Source organism: Bombina bombina, chromosome 11 (genome assembly GCF_027579735.1).
Source record: "Bombina bombina isolate aBomBom1 chromosome 11, aBomBom1.pri, whole genome shotgun sequence".
Taxonomy (NCBI): Eukaryota; Metazoa; Chordata; class Amphibia; order Anura; family Bombinatoridae; genus Bombina; species Bombina bombina.
Window position 1 is genome coordinate 109,406,643 of NC_069509.1, and position 19,194 is coordinate 109,425,836.

The 19,194-nt window shown below is 40.1% G+C and overlaps 1 protein-coding gene across 1 annotated transcript in view; it reads left to right on the plus strand.

The window, feature by feature from the left end:
* The window catches only part of PRKAR1B (protein kinase cAMP-dependent type I regulatory subunit beta), an 807,144-nt gene that overhangs the window by 689,578 nt on the left and 98,372 nt on the right, over positions 1–19,194 (plus strand). Inside the window, exon 9 of the mRNA XM_053695126.1 lies at positions 18,163–18,284. Within this exon, the coding sequence (XP_053551101.1) occupies positions 18,163–18,284 (122 nt within the window). The remainder of the gene's footprint in view (positions 1–18,162; positions 18,285–19,194) is intronic.

Consider the following 19,194-nt stretch of genomic DNA (forward strand, 5'->3'; position numbering starts at 1 on the left):
TGTCCCCATTTCTCTTTCTTTCTTTTATGTGTCGGTTCCAGTTCTGAGCTTGGGTGAATGGGGTCTCTGATCGGCTGGTTCCGTTGGCATGTTCATTCACCTTGGGCATTCACCCGCGGGTGCTGCCTTACTTTTATTTTGATCCGGATGGATGTGTTTTTTATTTGTTTTTTAAGCTCATGTCTGATTTAATTCCGTTTTGGGAACGTTCTTTCTCTGGAACCGATACTTGCGATTTTGTGGTCGCATGTGCACTTCCCCGGGAAGTTGCATACTTTTCAATAAAAAAGTTTTGTTTTTCTAGTTCTTATTATCGAACCTTCGGGTCGATTTTTTTCTTGGACATTAGACAGTTCTGGAGTGTCCTTATACCAGGCAGGTACTGGTCGGGCACTTTCTGCTGTTACTTGGGTTCATGTCACACTCGTGGTGCTGATTGAATCATATGGATTCTGAATGTCACTTTGGCCTAGGATATGGACTCCAGGCTCGGATCCTACTTCGAAGTATGGGGCCTAGTGTGTAGATACAATGCTTCTGGAGAGGGTTTTAGGTTCCGATCTCACTTGGCCTTTTTTCTGGCTATTCGCTTGGGATACGGGTCTGACTTTTTCAGACGTCATCATGGTTCTTAAAGGTCCCTGGGGACCCAGAACTGTAGTTTCCATTCCTTTGGAGTTGGAAGATGTGAATGACCTCGGTGGTCTAGTTTCTGAGTGTGATCGATTGGCGTCCTCGCTTGCGGTTCTTCTGTATGTTCACTCCTTGGCCTAAGAGCATTACTTTTGCGGTGGCGGAGTTTTTTTCCTTCCTCTCTTGGGTTGGGTCATCTGTTTGGAAGTGTGGGCATGTCATTCTTCCTCTGCTCAGCGTTGCATTTGCTCTAGTACATGGAGTACAGGGGTCATCCTAACCTGTGCGAGGAGCTGCAAGGCTTCCAAACTTTGCCCTGTTAAGGGGTTTTCGGGAGACAGATCCTACAAGGATCTCTGTAGACTATCGTCTTTCCCATATAGGATCTACCCTTGATCATAGCTTGGTCTTTCGATGCTAGGGGGTTGTTTTTGGACCTCGTTGCAGATCTAGCCTTCAGGCTTGAGAGTGGAGATCCAAGATCAGTTACAGTCTTTAGCCTTTCTGGGGTCAGGAAGGTGACCATTTATCTTCACCAGCGTGTGGACCAGGTAGTTCAGCCGGTCCGTAAGGGTTCCTTGCGATCCAGGGGTACTGGGTGCCCAATTCTTAAACTGATCATGAGTTCTTTCAGACTCTTGGGTTTGAATCGGTTGCTAGGTACTTTAAGTCTACGGAATTTAGATGGTGCATTCCTACTCATAGGAGGCAGCTTAGGGTTCCTCAGGAGGTTAGATCTTTCGATCAATTCCGTTTTTTGAGGACTCTGGCTTAGGATCATGCTTCTTGCTTGGATTGAGCATGGACAGGTTCTGTTTAAACTTGGAGTTCGGATCCCGCGTGTCCCTTTGAAGGGGCGAGTTTTCTGTTCTCTCATGGGAGATTCATATCTGCTTGAAGCTTAAGTCTACTGGTCTTCTAGGGCATCTGATGCTTCCTTGTAGACTCCAGGTGTTGTTTCACCTGGAATGGCAATATTGGCCGAAGGGTTTCGCCTCTATTGGTAAGGGGTTCCGTTGCTTAGTTCCCTCTTTCTCACCTAGGGTGGGGGATGGGTTCTTGTGTGTTCTCCTTGATTTGGAGATACCTCAGTATCTGTGACGACCTGTGTGTCCTTGTTTTTCTTGTCTTGTAGGTTTTTTTTCCCATACTTGCGTACTCAGAATCTTGGAATAGAGTAGTGGTTGGATCAACCGTTCCTGCAGCAGGAGGTTGTGGGTTTGAACCCAGTTAAGGCTCCTGTTATCTGCTGGATTCTGGTATCTGGATACTGGGGGTCTGAGTACTCTCTTCCCTTGGGAAGTGTTCCTCTTTATGGAAGACAGCAGTGTAGAGCACAAAGTTCCTGTCCTGACTCACGGCAGCATGCTGGTTTTAGTAGCGGTCAGAGTTCTACTCGGGGGTTTTGCTTCCTCATAGATCCATCCTTGTTTCTTCCAGAGGTCTGGGACTCTTGTCATCTGTCTTTAACTAGCCTTTGGGCTGGGACCATTACCCTGGAGGGAAGGTCAGGGATCGGTTTGCTCTATGCAGTATTGACCATTTTCTTCTTGAGTCTGTCCTCCCCCTCGGTGGAAGGACTTTTGATGTCCATCTCTTTGGTGGCGTCTGTTGTTGGAAGGGGATGCTCCTGGGAGCCCGGTATTTTTCCGGTCATGAGTTGTTGTCGAGTTTTTTCGGCGTTGCTTGGTGGGTTGAGTCCCACAATGGCTTAGGGTCAGCTTGCTGTCTGGAGGCTGATCATCGCGAGTTTCTTGTTTCGGGTGGCTTGATGTTCTCTTGGAGAGCTCTTTGTTAACGGCTGGGATAGTTATCCTGTCTCTGCTGTCTATGCTTGTCTAGCCTGTGGGTTTCGACTTGACTATGATGCCACAGGAAACTTGCGGTTTTCTGGAGCACCTTAAGTGGTATGGTGCTGTGTCAGGGATATGAGGGTGGCCCTCGGGTCATCTTAGTGACATTTTTATCCGGAGTATGGACTTCTTTCTGGTCCTTGTGTTTCTAGGGAGTTTGTCTCCCTGGGCGATGGTACTGTGGCAACCTTGGTTTGCTCTAAGTTTGTTCTGAGCCCATGTTGGGTGGTCCTTTGGATCTCTTACGGGGTTCTTTATTCTACCTCTCGTGGGTAGATAGAGGTTCTTGACCTTTAGGTCAGGGTACTTTTCGTGGGAGTCGAGAGCCGCCGGGCTGGCTCCTTGGAGGCTTTTGTGCTCAGCAGACTCTGGGTCTGAGTGGTCTCTAGCACGGCTTTGCAGGTTATGTAACTGATGTGCAGTTACTTGGGCTTCCGTTTTTTTTATCTGTGTAGTTTATAATTTTTTATAGGGTGTCAGGTAATTTAAGGCTGTGGTGCCTTTTGAAGGGGCTGCTTTTTGTACCCGCCCTTTGTTTGCATTCAGTGTCCTCTAGCTTGGGCATTGTTTTCCTAAAAGTAATGGATGCAGCTGTGGACTCTTACCGTTTAAGAAGAAAAACATAAATTATGCTTACCTGATAATTTTATTTTCTTCTGACGTGAAGAGCCCACAGCTCCCGTCCGCGTTTTGTTTATGAGGCGGCAGTAAATGTTTGTTCTTCTGGCACCTTTTTCACCCTGATATTTCTCCTACTTGGCAGAATGACTGGGAGATGAGGGAAGTGGGAGAGGTATTTGAAGCCTTTGGCTGGGGTGTCTTTTCCTCCTCCTGGTGGCCAGGTTCTGAATTCCCAAAAGTAATGAATGCAGATGTGGACTCTTCCCGTGAGAAGAAAATAAAATTATCAGGTAAGCATAATTTATGTTTTTACCTCTGTGATTACCTTGTATCTAAGCATCTTCTGACAGCCCCCTGATGACATGATTTTTTATTTATTATCTATTGACTTGCATTTTAGCCAATTAGTGCTGTCTCAAATAACTCCACGGGTGTGAGCACAACGCTATCTATATGGCTCACATGAACTAGCACTCCCCTGTTGTGAAAAGCTAATAAAAAAAGCATGTTATAAGTGTGTCTATAGTGGCTTAAAAACAGGCAGAAATTTAGAGGTTTAAATGTTATAAAGTATATTAATATAACAATGTTGGTTGTGCAAAGCTGGGGAATGGGTAGTAAAGGTGTTATCTATCTTTTTAAACAATAACAATTTTGGTGTAGACTGTCCCTTTAAGTAATGCAGTTAGCGAATTGGGTTTTCAACTTGTAAGGCACGCGCTACCCTGGGACAATTACAAGTTTACTTTCAGTGGTATTAGTGATCAAGCATGAGCACTAAATACTGTTCCACTTGTATTCTGGTCCATTATCTGTTATTGGCTCGAAAGATGTGGTCAGCTAGCTCCCAGTAGTGCAGCCCGAACACAGTGCTATTTGAAAAGAATAGCCTGATGTAAAGCAGCAATGCAGAAATGCTGCATTTGCTGTGATGACATCTCACATCACAGCATGTTCTGCCTTGGGGATTGCACAAATGTTATACTACACTATACTACAATTTTACTACTGCTGTGTATTTCAAATTCCAACTGAATGTCTTTTTAAAGGGACATTAAATTAAAAAAAACTATTATGTAACAACACATTTTGTTTGGGTGTAACAAAGATTAAACTCTTTAAACTGATTCTGAAACTCACAGAAAGTGCATGTTTGTACAAATCATATCCCTAAGCAAAGATTGCTCACTGATTGATAAGGGCAACGCCTACAGTTCTATGGGTGCATGCTCCAAAATCATAAAAAAACACAGCACAGGAACATGCACTAAAAAATGTAAAACTGTAATATCTTTAATAACACCTTTTTTAGATGCAAAATTCCTAACTGTCCCTATTTGAATGGGACAGTCCGTACTTCTGAGCTCTGTAGCGCTGTCCCTCTGACACAGTCATAAGTTCCTATTTGAAGAATTTCCCTTAGCTCCGCCCCTAGGCTGCCCTGACATGTCCACAAACAACCCAGAAACACCCACCAACTCCTAGACATGCCAATATCCACTCCAGACTCCACCCCCTCACAATATGGCTCCATCCAATTATCATTGATGGTGGCCTTCTCAACCTCCCTAATACCTAGACACAATTGTTGGGAGGTCTGCTACTGAGGACTAGGGTTACCACTTTTTTCCGGCCATGCTCGTTTGCATACATTTGCATAAATAATTATACAGCATAAATCAAGAACTAATCTTTCTAGGACTGATTTTAAATGATCATTGGTTTATAATTCAATTCTAACACAGAAGAAGTTTTACTTTGACAGCATCTTTATTTTCTATATTTAATCTTTATTTTCACCTTAAAAATACCGTCCGTGTCGGTAAAATACCAGCTGGGTGGCACATGCCTGGGTGGAGGACATGTGCAATAGAAGAATGGGTGTGCATGTATATACATACATAAGTATGCTGCTGGGCATTTTAGATTTAGGGCTGGCTCTATAATGAGTCCTGGTGGGACCATGAGACAAAGGCAGCTCTTAAAGGGATAGAAAATTCAAAACTTAAAATGTGCCTTGGTGCGTTTCAATTGAAAAAAAATAAGTTGCTTCTAGTAAAAGTTATTACTGTTTTTCTGTAGCATAGGCACATATCCTGTGAGGGCTGTGTACCAGCATTCAAACACCATGCCTGCACAAAGAGCTGGAAGTGGTGTGCATTGCTTCTGAAGAAATAATTTGTGTGTTACAAACCACTGCTGACCCTCGGAGAAGGTGCTGTGTTTGAATACTTTCCTCAAAGGGAAAGTGCGTATGCAGCAGAAAAACAGTAGTAACTTTTCTTAGAAGTATTTTTGCCAATGGAAGTACATTTCAAAAAATGCTTCTGTTTCAAATTTAAATGCAACCATGCACATTTCAGTTTTGACCTTTCTATCCCTTTAACAGGGGCAGCAAATATAAATAATATAATAGTGCCAAGTCACTTGTTACCTTTAGGATGCAGTGCAATGGATGGGTGTAGACTGTTGGGGGCGTCGTATTCTCTGACCCATTATCAGTACTATCCCTTGAACTGTCCCTGTTTAGATTATATTTTTATGCCCATTTAAATCATTTTAAAAGCTTGTTTTCTACATCATATGTTAACCTGGTTTGAGCAAGCGTAAAACGTGCATCATTTGCATTACTATGCTGCTTTTAATAGAAATAATATCTTAAAGAAACATAACAAGACATATCACCTGAGCATCTCTATGTAAAAAAGAAAGATATTTTACCTCACAATTTCTTCAGCTCACCAGAGTAAGTGCTGTGTAAACAGTTAAACTACATCTGCTGTCCAGCTGTAAGTTGAGAAAAAAAATAGCCAATCAGCATTGGCAGTGCTAAGGTAATGCTTTGCTTTTGCTGTGATCTCATGAGATTTCATAGAACTTACTTTAAGGGACAGTCTAGTCAAAAATAAATTTTCATGATTCAGATACGACATGTAATTTTAAACAACTTTCCAATTTACTTTTATCATAAATGTGGCTTTGTTCTCTTCATATTCTTAGTTGAAAGCTAAACCTAGGTAGGCTCATATGCTAATTTCTTAGCCCTCAAAGGCCGAATTATCTGAATGCATTGTGGCAGTTTTTCCACAACTAGAGGGTGTTAGTTCATGTGTGCCATATAGATAACATTTCACGTCCGTGGAGTCAGCACTGATTGGCTAAAACACAACTCTGCAAAAATAACTGAAATAAGGGGGCAGTCTGCAGAGGCATACAAGGTAATCACAGAGGTAAAAAGTATATTAATATAACTGTTGGTTATGCAAAACTGGGAAATGTGTAATAAATGGATGACCTATCTTTTAAAACAACAAAAATTCTGGTGTAGACTACCCCTTTAAACTGAATAGGTAAATGCCATGACAGATGCACACTCCCTTGCAAGTCCAGGGACAAGCATCTTGGCTGCTTAAAGTCTCTTTACAGCGGGGTGTGAATACTTAGGACATGTGAGGTAAAATATCTTCTTTTTTTTACAAAGATGTTCAAGTGATATTTTCTAGTCAGCTTTTTACAGCTATGCTGCATCACTTTCATGTGCTTCAACATTTCAGTATCATGTCCCTTTAATAAAACTGGGATTCTAACCAAGTATGAGAAAGTAATGAATTTATTCAAATAATTTTGTAGGAAATGGAATATGGGGTCAATAAGTTAAAATAATACATCTATAAACTGGCAAATACATCATGTGCAAGAATACTTTTTGGAGCAATCAATTCATATCTGGCAGACTCAAGAAACTTACTTTTTTTATAATTAAGTTTCCACCTTCTCTTTACATTGTTCAAATATCTCCACAGAATAGCAAGTTGCTGTTTCTTGGTCAGATTTGTTGAAAACAGCAACAATGAATTCCTATTCCTTTTTAAAGGGCCATAACTGTCAAAAATGGCAGCTGTAATTTGTTAGAGCATTGTTATTTTATGACTATTTACCCTACATTACTTTGTGATTAACCCCTGCAAAAGCATTAAACACACAGGCCTAGATTTGGAGTTTGGCGGTAAAAGGGCTGTTAACGCTCCGCAGGCTTTTTTCTGGCCGCACCATAAAATTAACTCTGGTATCGAGAGTTCAAACAAATGCTGCATTAGGCTCCAAAAAAGGAGCGTAGAGCATTTTTACCGCAAATGCAACTCTCGATACCAGCGGTGCTTACGGACGCGGCCAGCCTCAAAAACGTGCTCGTGCACGATTCCCCCATAGGAAACAATGGGACTGTTTGAGCTGAAAAAAAACCTAACACCTGCAAAAAAGCAGCGTTCAGCTCCTAACGCAGCCCCATTGTTTCCTATGGGGAAACACTTCCTACGTCTGCACCTAACACTCTAACATGTACCCCGAGTCTAAACACCCCTAACCTTACACTTATTAACCCCTAATCTGCCGCCCCCGCTATCGCTGACACCTGCATATTATTATTAACCCCTAATCTGCCGCTCCGTAAACCGCCGCTACTTACATTATCCCTATGTACCCCTAATCTGCTGCCCTAACATCGCCGACCCCTATATTATATTTATTAACCCCTAATCTGCCCCCCTCAACGTCGCCGACACCTGCCTACACTTATTAACCCCTAATCTGCCGAGCGGACCTGAGCGCTACTATAATAAAGTTATTAACCCCTAATCCGCCTCACTAACCCTATCATAAATAGTATTAACCCCTAATCTGCCCTCCCTAACATCGCCGACACCTAACTTCAATTATTAACCCCTAATCTTCCGAGCGGAGCTCACCGCTATTCTAATAAATGTATTAACCCCTAACGCTAAGTCTAACCCTAACACTAACACCCCCATAACTTAAATATAATTTACATCTAACGAAATTAATTAACTCTTATTAAATAAATGATTCCTATTTAAAGCTAAATACTTACCTGTAAAATACATCCTAATATAGCTACAATATAAATTATAATTATATTATAGCTATTTTAGGATTAATATTTATTTTACAGGCAACTTGGTATTTATTTTAACTAGGTACAATAGCTATTAAATAGTTAAGAACTATTTAATAGCTACCTAGTTAAAATAATAACAAATTTACCTGTAAAATAAATCCTAACCTAAGATATAATTAAACCTAACACTACCCTATCAATAAAATAATTAAATAAACTACCTACAATTACCTACAATTAACCTAACACTACACTATCAATAAATTAATTAAACACAATTGCTACAAATAAATACAATTAAATAAACTAGCTAAAGTACAAAAAATAAAAAAGAACTAAGTTACAAAAAATAAAAAAATATTTACAAACATAAGAAAAATATTACAACAATTTTAAACTAATTACACCTACTCTAAGCCCCCTAATAAAATAACAAAGCCCCCCAAAATAAAAAATTCCCTACCCTATTCTAAATTTAAAAAGTTACAAGCTCTTTTACCTTACCAGCCCTGAACAGGGCCCTTTGCGGGGCATGCCCCAAGAATTTCAGCTCTTTTGCCTGTAAAAGAATAAATACAATACCCCCCCCAACATTACAACCCACCACCCACATACCCCTAATCTAACCCAAACCCCCCTTAAATAAACCTAACACTAAGCCCCTGAAGATCTTCCTACCTTGTCTTCACCATACCAGGTTCACCGATCCGTCCTGGCTCCAACATCTTCATCCAACCCAAGCGGGGGTTGGCGATCCATCATCCAGTGCTGAAGAGGTCCAGAAGAGGCTCCAAAGTCTTCCTCCTATCCGGCAAGAAGAGGACATCCGGACCGGCAAACATCTTCTCCAAGCGGCATCTTCGATCTTCTTCCATCCGGTGCGGAGTGGGTCCATCTTGAAGCAGGCGACGCGGATCCATCCTCTTCTTCCGTTGTCTCCCGACGAATGACGGTTCCTTTAAGGGACGTCATCCAAGATGGCGTCCCTCGAATTCCGATTGGCTGATAGGATTCTATCAGCCAATCGGAATTAAGGTAGGAATTTTCTGATTGGCTGATGGAATCAGCCAATCAGAATCAAGTTCAATCCGTTTGAATCCTGTTCCGATCAGCCAATAGAATGCGAGCTCAATCTGATTGGCTGATTGGATCAGCCAATCCGATTGAACTTGATTCTGATTGGCTGATTCCATCAGCCAATCAGAAAATTCCTACCTTAATTCCGATTGGCTGATAGAATCCTATCAGCCAATCGGAATTCGAGGGACGCCATCTTGGATGACGTCCCTTAAAGGAACCGTCATTCGTCGGGAGACAACGGAAGAAGAGGATGGATCCGCGTCGCCTGCTTCAAGATGGACCCGCACCGGATGGAAGAAGATCGAAGATGCCGCTTGGAGAAGATGTTTGCCGGTCCGGATGTCCTCTTCTTGCCGGATAGGAGGAAGACTTTGGAGCCTCTTCTGGACCTCTTCAGCACCGGATGATGGATCGCCAACCCCCGCTTGGGTTGGATGAAGATGTTGGAGCCAGGACGGATCGGTGAACCTGGTATGGTGAAGACAAGGTAGGAAGATCTTCAGGGGCTTAGTGTTAGGTTTATTTAAGGGGGGTTTGGGTTAGATTAGGGGTATGTGGGTGGTGGGTTGTAATGTTGGGGGGGGTATTGTATTTATTCTTTTACAGGCAAAAGAGCTGAAATTCTTGGGGCATGCCCCGCAAAGGGCCCTGTTCAGGGCTGGTAAGGTAAAAGAGCTTGTAACTTTTTAAATTTAGAATAGGGTAGGGAATTTTTTATTTTGGGGGGCTTTGTTATTTTATTAGGGGGCTTAGAGTAGGTGTAATTAGTTTAAAATTGTTGTAATATTTTTCTTATGTTTGTAAATATTTTTTTATTTTTTGTAACTTAGTTCTTTTTTATTTTTTGTACTTTAGCTAGTTTATTTAATTGTATTTTTTTTTAGCAATTGTGTTTAATTAATTTATTGATAGTGTAGTGTTAGGTTAATTGTAGGTAATTGTAGGTAGTTTATTTAATTATTTTATTGATAGGGTAGTGTTAGGTTTAATTATATCTTAGGTTAGGATTTATTTTACAGGTAAATTTGTTATTATTTTAACTAGGTAGCTATTAAATAGTTCTTAACTATTTAATAGCTATTGTACCTAGTTAAAATAAATACCAAGTTGCCTGTAAAATAAATATTAATCCTAAAATAGCTATAATATAATTATAATTTATATTGTAGCTATATTAGGATTTATTTTACAGGTAAGTATTTAGCTTTAAATAGGAATAATTTATTTAATAAGAGTTAATTAATTTCGTTAGATGTAAATTATATTTAAGTTAGGGGGGTGTTAGTGTTAGGGTTAGACTTAGCTTTAGGGGTTAATCAATTTATTAGAATAGCGGTGAGCTCCGGTCGTCAGATTAGGGGTTAATAATTGAAGGTAGGTGTCGGCGATGTTAGGGAGGGCAGATTAGGGGTTAATACTATTTATGATAGGGTTAGTGAGGCGGGTTAGGGGTTAATAACTTTATTATAGTAGCGCTCAGGTCCGCTCGGCAGATTAGGGGTTAATAAGTGTAGGCAGGTGTCGGCGACGTTGAGGGGGGCAGATTAGGGGTTAATAAATATAATATAGGGGTCGGCGGTGTTAGGGGTAGCAGATTAGGGGTACATAGGGATAACGTAGGTGGCGGCGCTTTGCGGTCGGAAGATTAGGGGTTAATTATTTTAAGTAGCTGGCGGCGACGTTGTGGGGGGCAGGTTAGGGGTTAATAAATGTAATACAGGGGTCGGCGGGGTTAGGGGCAGCAGATTAGGGGTACATAAGTATAACGTAGGTGGCGGTCGGCAGATTAGGGGTTAAAAATTTTAATCGAGTGGCGGCGATGTGGGGGGAGCTCGGTTTAGGGGTACATAGGTAGTTTATGGGTGTTAGTGTACTTTAGGGTACAGTAGTTAAGAGCTTTATGAACCGGCGTTAGCCAGAAAGCTCTTAACTCCTGCTATTTTCAGGCGGCTGGAATTTTGTCGTTAGAGCTCTAACGCTCACTTCAGAAACGACTCTAAATACCGGCGTTAGAAAGATCCCATTGAAAAGATAGGATACGCAAATGGCGTAGGGGGATCTGCGGTATGGAAAAGTCGCGGCTGAAAAGTGAGCGTTAGACCCTTTAATCACTGACTCCAAATACCAGCGGGCGGCCAAAACCAGCGTTAGGAGCCTCTAACGCTGGTTTTGACTGCTACCGCCGAACTCCAAATCTAGGCCACAGTAAACGTGTTGCAGGTCCCACACGATGCAGATGTTCAACTAGCGCTGCTTGAGACCAGCAGTGTTCCATGGGTCCTGCTCAGTACTTTTTTCAGTATAGGTGGGCATTCAGCAGGCAAAATCAGCTATTTTAAATGACAAAATAAAAAAGGCCCTATTTATAAACAACTTCAGCAAGTAAAATAGATTATTATGAACACATTAAAAGGTAGAAAAAAGTCACAGTACGTTGTCCCTTTAAGTATAGGGGCACGTTTTACCGAAACAAAAACACTAAAAATGGCTGATTGTGATTGCGTTAACATCAAAAGCAGAGGATCAGCATCCATTAACATATCTATACTATAATTGCGTTTGTAATGTCTGTCGCCGTCGGCAGTTGCACACACATCCTCAATGAAATGTTGGCAGCACGAGGCAGCCAATAGAATGGCAGGTGGATTCTTTCACCACCCTGCCATATTCGGAATCCACCGGGATGCAGTGAAGGCAAACGGAGCATTACATAAAAAAAACACCGCCCGCACGAAGTATAACAAAAAAAAAAAAAAAAAGAACCTCCCACACGAAGTATTAACACCTACACCGTAAACCCACACATCGCAATAAACATAATTAACTTATTAACCCCTAAACCGCAAAACTCACACATCGCAATAAACATAATTAACCTATTAACCCCTAAACCACAAAAAACCCACATTGCAATAAACCTAATTACCCTATTAACCCCTAAACCGCAAAACCCCCACATCGCAATAAACATAATTAACCTATTAACCCCAAAACCGCAATAAAACCACATCGCAATAAACCTAATTACCCTATTAACCCCTAAACCGCAAAACCCCCACATCGCAATAAACATAATTAACCTATTAACCCCTAAACCGCAAAACCCACACATCGCAATAAACCTATTTACCCTATTAACCCCTAACCCGCAAAAACCCCACATCGCAATAAACCTAATTAACCTATTAAAGGGACAGTTTACTCAAAAATGTTCTCCCCTTTAATTTGTTCCCAATGATCCACTTAACCTGCTGGAGTGTATTAAATTGTTTACAAGTAGCTCCTTTACCCTTATATTGGCATTTGAAATAGTTGATTTAGCATGTGGTATCCCCACCTATTCTGAAAGTTTGTGGCCGCAGGTCCAAGCTATAGATAAGCTTTGCCAGCAAAAGAAATTACACTCCCAGTGGGATATAGCAGAGATAAGGTGATAAAATGTTGATTTTCTATTGTTCTCTAAAAGTACTGGTGATTGTTTTATGGACAGATATAAGATAAAGAAGCAGGTATATGTACACAATGTGATACAGTAATGAGATCTGATTATACCTACAAGCTCAACCTATTTTATTAGGCTGTGGCTTCAAAACACAAAATCAGAGCTTTTAACCCCTAAACCGCAAAACCCCCACATCGCAATAAACATAATTAACCTATTAACCCCTAAACCACAAAAAACCCACATCGCAATAAACCTAATTACCCTATTAACCCCTAAACCGCAAAACCCCCACATCGCAATAAACATAACCTATTAACCCCTAAACCGCAAAACCCACACATCGCAATAAACCTATTTACCCTATTAACCCCTAAACCGCAAAACCCCCACATCGCAATAAACCTAATTAACCCCTTAAACCACCAAACCCCACAATGCAAATAACTAATTAAATTACTAAGCCCCCTAACCTAACACCCCCTAAATTAACACAAATTAACTAAACTAAAAAATACTAAATTTACAACAAAAAAAGAAGCTAAGATTACAAAAAATAAAACGCTAACATTACAGAAAATAAAAAAACTAAATTACCAAGCTTTAAAAAAATTAAACCTAATCCCTATGAAAATAAAAAAGCCCCCCAAAATAAAAAAGGGCTTTTTGCATGGCCTTGCCCCAAGATAAACAGCTCTTTTACAGAAAAAAGTCTAACTCCCCCTAACAGTAAAAATCCCACCCACCAAACCCCCCAAAATAAAATAACCTAACACTACAAAGCCTAAACTACCCATTGCCCTGAAAAAGGGCATTTGTTTGTTTGGGTTACTACTCACCGTTCCTGAAGTCCAGCAGAGAAGGTCCTGTTCCAGGTGGTGAAGTCTTCTTCTAAGCGGCGACATCTTCTTTCTTCTAGGAACATCCAGCGCGGAGAAGAACTGAAGACCAGCGACCGCAGAGCCATGGAGCGTGGAGGATCCTCTTCGTACGATCGCCGCCGTACACTGAATAGTGAATTCAAGGTACGCGATTAAAGATGGCGTCCTTTGAATTCCTATTGGCTGATTTGATTCTTCAAATTCAAATCAGCCAATAGGATGAGAGCTACTCAAATCCTATTGGCTGTTCAAATCAGCCAATAGGATGAGAGCTACTGAAATTCTATTGGCTGATTTGAATACTGTTAGGGGGACTTAGACTTTTTTTCTGTAAAAGAGCTGTTTATCTTGGGGCAAAGCCCTGCAAAAAGTCCTTTTAAGGGCTACTGGCAGTTTATTCTTAGATTATCGGGTGTTTTTATTTTGGGGGGGCTTTTTTATTTTCATAGGGATTAGGTTTAATTTTGTAAACTTTGGTAATTTGTTTTTTTATTTTCTGTAATGTTAGATTTTTTTATTTTCTGTAATTTAGGTTAATTTAAATTTAGGTTTATTTTTTACATTTTTAGGAGTTAGACTTAGGTTGTTTAAAAATATATATATATATATATATATATATATATATATATATATATATATATATTAGATTAGGGATGGGCAGCAAAAGAGCTGAATGCCCTTTTCAGGGCAATGGATAGTTTAGGTTTTAACAACACTGAGAGGGGAGAGAGAGCAAAAGAGAGGGGAGAGAGAGCAAAAGAGAGGGGGAGAGATCAAAAGAGAGGGGAGAGAGAGCAAAAGAGAGGGGGAGAGATCAAAAGAGAGGGGAGAGAGAGCAAAAGAGAGGGGGAGAGATCAAAAGAGAAGGGGGAGAGAGAGCAAAAGAGAGGGGGAGAGAGAGCAAAAGAGAGGGGGAGAGAGAGCAAAAGAGAAGGGGGAGAGAGAGCAAAAGAGAAGGGGGAGAGAGAGCAAAAGAGAAGGGGGAGAGAGAGCAAAAGAGAAGGGGGAGAGAGAGCAAAAGAGAGGTGGGAGAGAGAGCAAAAGAGAGGGGGGAGAGAGAGCAAAAGAGAGGGGGGAGAGAGAGCAAAAGAGAGGGGGGAGAGAGAGCAAAAGAGAGGGGAGAGAGAGAGAGCAAAAGGGGTGGTGAAAGAATCCACCTGGATGGATTCTTTCACCACCCTGCAATTTTCGGAATCCACCTGGATGGCAGGGTGGTGAAAGAATCCACCTGGATGCAGCAGTTGGATACCAAAAATGGCAGGATGGTTACGTCTCCACAATAGACTGCCCTTCTGAAAATGGCAGGGTGGTTCGGTGGTTCCGTCACCACAATAGACTGCCCTCTGGGCAGGCTTTCCCACTAGTCAATAATAATTAATAATAGATTGTAATAAACCCCTTAAAGGGATAGTAAACACCAAAAATGTTATTGTTTTAAAAGATAGATAATCCCTTTATTTACCATTCCTCAGTTTTGCAAAACCAACACTGTTATAGAAATATACTTTTTACCTCTGTAATTACCTTGTATCTAAGCTTCTGCTGACTGCCTCCTTATCTCAGATCTTTTGACAGACTTGCATTTCAGGCAATTAGTGCTGACTCTTAACTAACTTTGCATGCGTGAGCACAGTGTTATCTATATGAAACACATGAACTAACGCCCTCTAGCTGTGAAAAACTGTCAAATGCAGAGGCGGCCTTCAAGGGATTCGAAATTAGCATATGAGTCTACCTATGTTTAGCTTTCAACTAAGAATAACAAGAAAACAAAGCAAATTTGATGATAAAAGTGAATTAGAAAGTTGTTTAAAATTACATGCACTATCTGAATCATGAAAGTTTAATTTGGATTTTACTATCCCTTTAATCATAAAGTTGTGTTTCTGAGGCAGTCAGATAAGAATTAATAATTTATTCTACATGTTGCTAAAATGCAGACACATGATTTTAATGTAATAATTTATTAAAAGGGCATCTAATATCTATTTATTTCAGTAAAATAAATATATTTATATATTTTGTTTGCTCTGTTGTCTAGTTTTGTTAATAAATGTATTTATTAGCAATTGATAGCTAGTATTTTATAGTTATACATTGTTATTTGTGTATATTTTTATCCATGTCATTTTGCTAGCGTTTAAGTAGCAAAAAGGAAAAAATATAAAAGGGATAAAACATATCTTTGATGAGACTGATATTTTTGTTCTTATTTTAGAATTTAAATAATATACGGCTAGATTACGAGTTTTGCGTTAGAGGCTATGCGGTGCTAACGAGCAGTTTTTTCTCACTGCTCACTTACATGCAGTGCTGGTATTATGAGTTTAAAAGACAAAAAGTGAGCGTAGAGCAAAATTTTGCTCCATATCTCACTCCAATATCAGCACTGCTTAAGTCAGCGGCGAGCTGGTCGTACGTGCTCGTTCACGATTTCCCCATAGGAATCCACGGGGAGAGCCGGCTGAAAAAAAGTCTAACACCTGCAATAAAGCAGCGTAAAACTCAGTAACGCAGCCCCATTTTATGTTTACACCTAACACCCTAACATGAACCCCGAGTCTAAACACCCCTAATCTTACACTTATTAACCTCTAATCTGCCGCCCCGACATTGCTGACACCTGCATTATATTTATTAACCCCTAATCTGCTGCTCCGGACACCACCGCCACCTACATTATACTTATGAACCCCTAATCTACTGCCCCCAACATCGCCGACACCTACATTATATTTATTAACCCCTAATCTGCCGCCGCAACCTACCTACACTTATTAACCCCTAATATGCCGCCCCCAACGTAGCCGCCACTATAATAAACATTTTCACCCCTAAACCGCTGCACTCCCGCCTCGCAAACATTAGTTAAATATTATTAACCCCTAATCTGCCGTCCCTAACATCGCCACCACCTACCTACATTTATTAACCCCAATCTGCCCTCCCAACGTCGCCGCCACTATATTAATTGTATTAACCCCTAAACCTAAGTCTAACCCTAACACCCCCTAACTTAAATATAATTTAAATAAATCTAAATAAAAATTTATATTATTACCTTAATTATTCCTATGTAAAACTAAATACTTACCTGTAAAATAAACTAATAGTTACATTGTATCTAGCTTAGGGTTTATTTTTATTTTACAGGCAAGTTTGTATTCTAAAATAAAAACAAAGTACCTGTAAAATAAAACCTAACCTAAGTTACAATAACACCTAGCACTACACTATAATAAAATAAATTAACTACATTAACAACAATTAGATAAATTAAATTAGCTAAAGTACAAAAAAACCCCACAAAATTACAGAAAATAATAAACAAATTACAAGATATTTAAACTAATTACACCTAATCAAGCCCTATCAAAATAAAAAAGCCCACCCCCCCCAAAATAAAAAAAAAATCCTAGCCTAAACTAAACTACCAATAGCCCTTAAAAGGGCCTTTTGCGGGGCATTGCCCCAAAGTTATCAGCTCTTTTACCTGTAAAAAAAAAATACAAACAACCCCCCCAACAGTAAAAGCCACCACCCACACAACCAACCCCCCAAATAAAATACTATCTAAAAAAACCTAAGTTCCCCATTGCCCTGAAAAGGGCATTTGGATGGGCATTGCCCTTAAAAGGGCAGTTAGCTCTTTTGCGGCCCAAACCCTAATCTAAAAATTAAAACCCACCCAATACACCCTTAAAAAAACCTAACACTAACCCCCTGAAGATCGACTTACTGTTCTGAAGACCGGACATCCATCCTCAAAGAAGCGGCAGAAGTCTTCATCTAACCGGGCCGAAGACCTCAACGAAGCCGGGAGAAGCCTTCATCCAAGCCAGGCGAAGTGGTCCTCCAGACGGGCAGAAGTCTTCATCTAGACAGCATATTCTATCTTCATCCATCCGACATGGAGCGGGTCCATCTTCAAGACATCCGGCATGGAGCATCCTCTTCAAACGATGGCTTCTTACTGAATGACGGTTCCTTTAAGTGACGTCATCCAAGATGGCGTCCCTTAGATTTCGATTGGCTGATAGAATTCTATCAGCCAATCGGAATTAAGGTAGAAAAAATCCTATTGGCTGATGCAATCAGCCAATAGGATTGAAATTCAATCCTATTGGCTGATCGAATCAGCCAATAGGATTGAGCTTGCATTCTATTGGCTGATTGGAACTTTAGTGTGAACGTTTTAGGAGCATTTACCATCTGAGGAAGGAGTGAATGCTCCAAAAACGTTCACAATAAAGTTTGCTGTGATTTAAATCCACAGAGTGCAATTGCTGGACTGTGTTTATTTATATATATATATATATATATATATTCATATAGATATTTAGGTATAGATATATATTTTACAAAAAAAAATCATATATATATTTAAAAATAAAAATATTATTTTCTTCTATGTGAAGAACATTGGAATGTAAAATATTTAGAATTATCTTTGAGTTTAGCATTGTAGGTCTAAAGCGGTGTCTAATCGACACGGGTGCAATATCCAAAGTCCTGAAGTTTGCTCGCATCGGGTTACTTTCAACTTGTACTATGCGTGCTAACCTGTCCACATTAAAAGTTTACTTTGAACAATGTTTGCACGTAAAACATTTTTTAGCGCGCCACTTGTAATCTGACCCTTAATAAGTAATAATGGAAGACTTTTAATGTCACAGCTGTTTAATGATGTATTATGGAAACAAGTCTAACATTATCGGTGTGATTATTTCTGTGCAGAATCTCTGGATAAGTGGGAACGTTTGACAGTGGCAGATGCTCTAGAACCTGTCCAGTTTGAAGATGGGGAAAAGATTGTGGTACAGGGTGAGCCGGGTGATGATTTCTTCATCATTACAGAGGTAAGGGCTATTCCTGTTGTTTATCATTACATCACAGTTATCAACATCAATTTCTATCTTTTTGTAATTCACAAGACAAATCCAGTTTTTGCTGTACAAGGGTAACAGTCTAAACAGGGCAATCACATAGGTTTGTCATGGCTGAAACCACAGTGCTTCACATGCCTCTCGTTATACTGTTCAAAGCTACAGAACATCTCCTTTCACACTCTTTACCCAACTCAAGCCATCTCATATAGCTATGACCTGGTATATGGTACATGGTGCACAGTGATTTTTAAATGCATCATATATTTAGGTTCAAGACACAATCAATGGCAAATGGATGCACTGTGTAACTAATTTATCATATCTGCATCACATTTGTGTATCTGTTAAAGGGATTCTAAAGTCAATATTAAAGTGATGGTAAATTCTAGCGTTTGTGAAACACTAGGAATAGGATTTACCATTGGAACAAATAAAGGGGACTTTCGTTCATGAAGTATAAAATACTTCATTCTGACAGCTCCTTTATTTGTTTGCAGCATTCGCTGCACTGAGCTGCTAAGGCAGAACGCTATTTAGCTCTTAGTCAATAGCCATGCGGGAAATCCGTCATGGCGCGGTATATTACCGTGCCAAGCAGGATTTCCCGCACGGCTATTGGCTAAGAGGTGGAAACATCATCTCTCAGCCAAATAGTGTTCTGCCGTGGGCTGCCTTAGCAGCTCAGTGCAGCGAACGCTGCAAATAAATAAAGGAGCTTTCAGAATGAAGTATTTTATACTTCCCCTTTATTTGTTCCAATGGTAAATCCTAGTGTTTCACAAACGCAAGGATTTACCATCACTTTAAGCTTTCATGATTCAAATAGAACATTTAATTTTAAACAACTTTCCAATTTACTTCCATTATCAATATACGTACA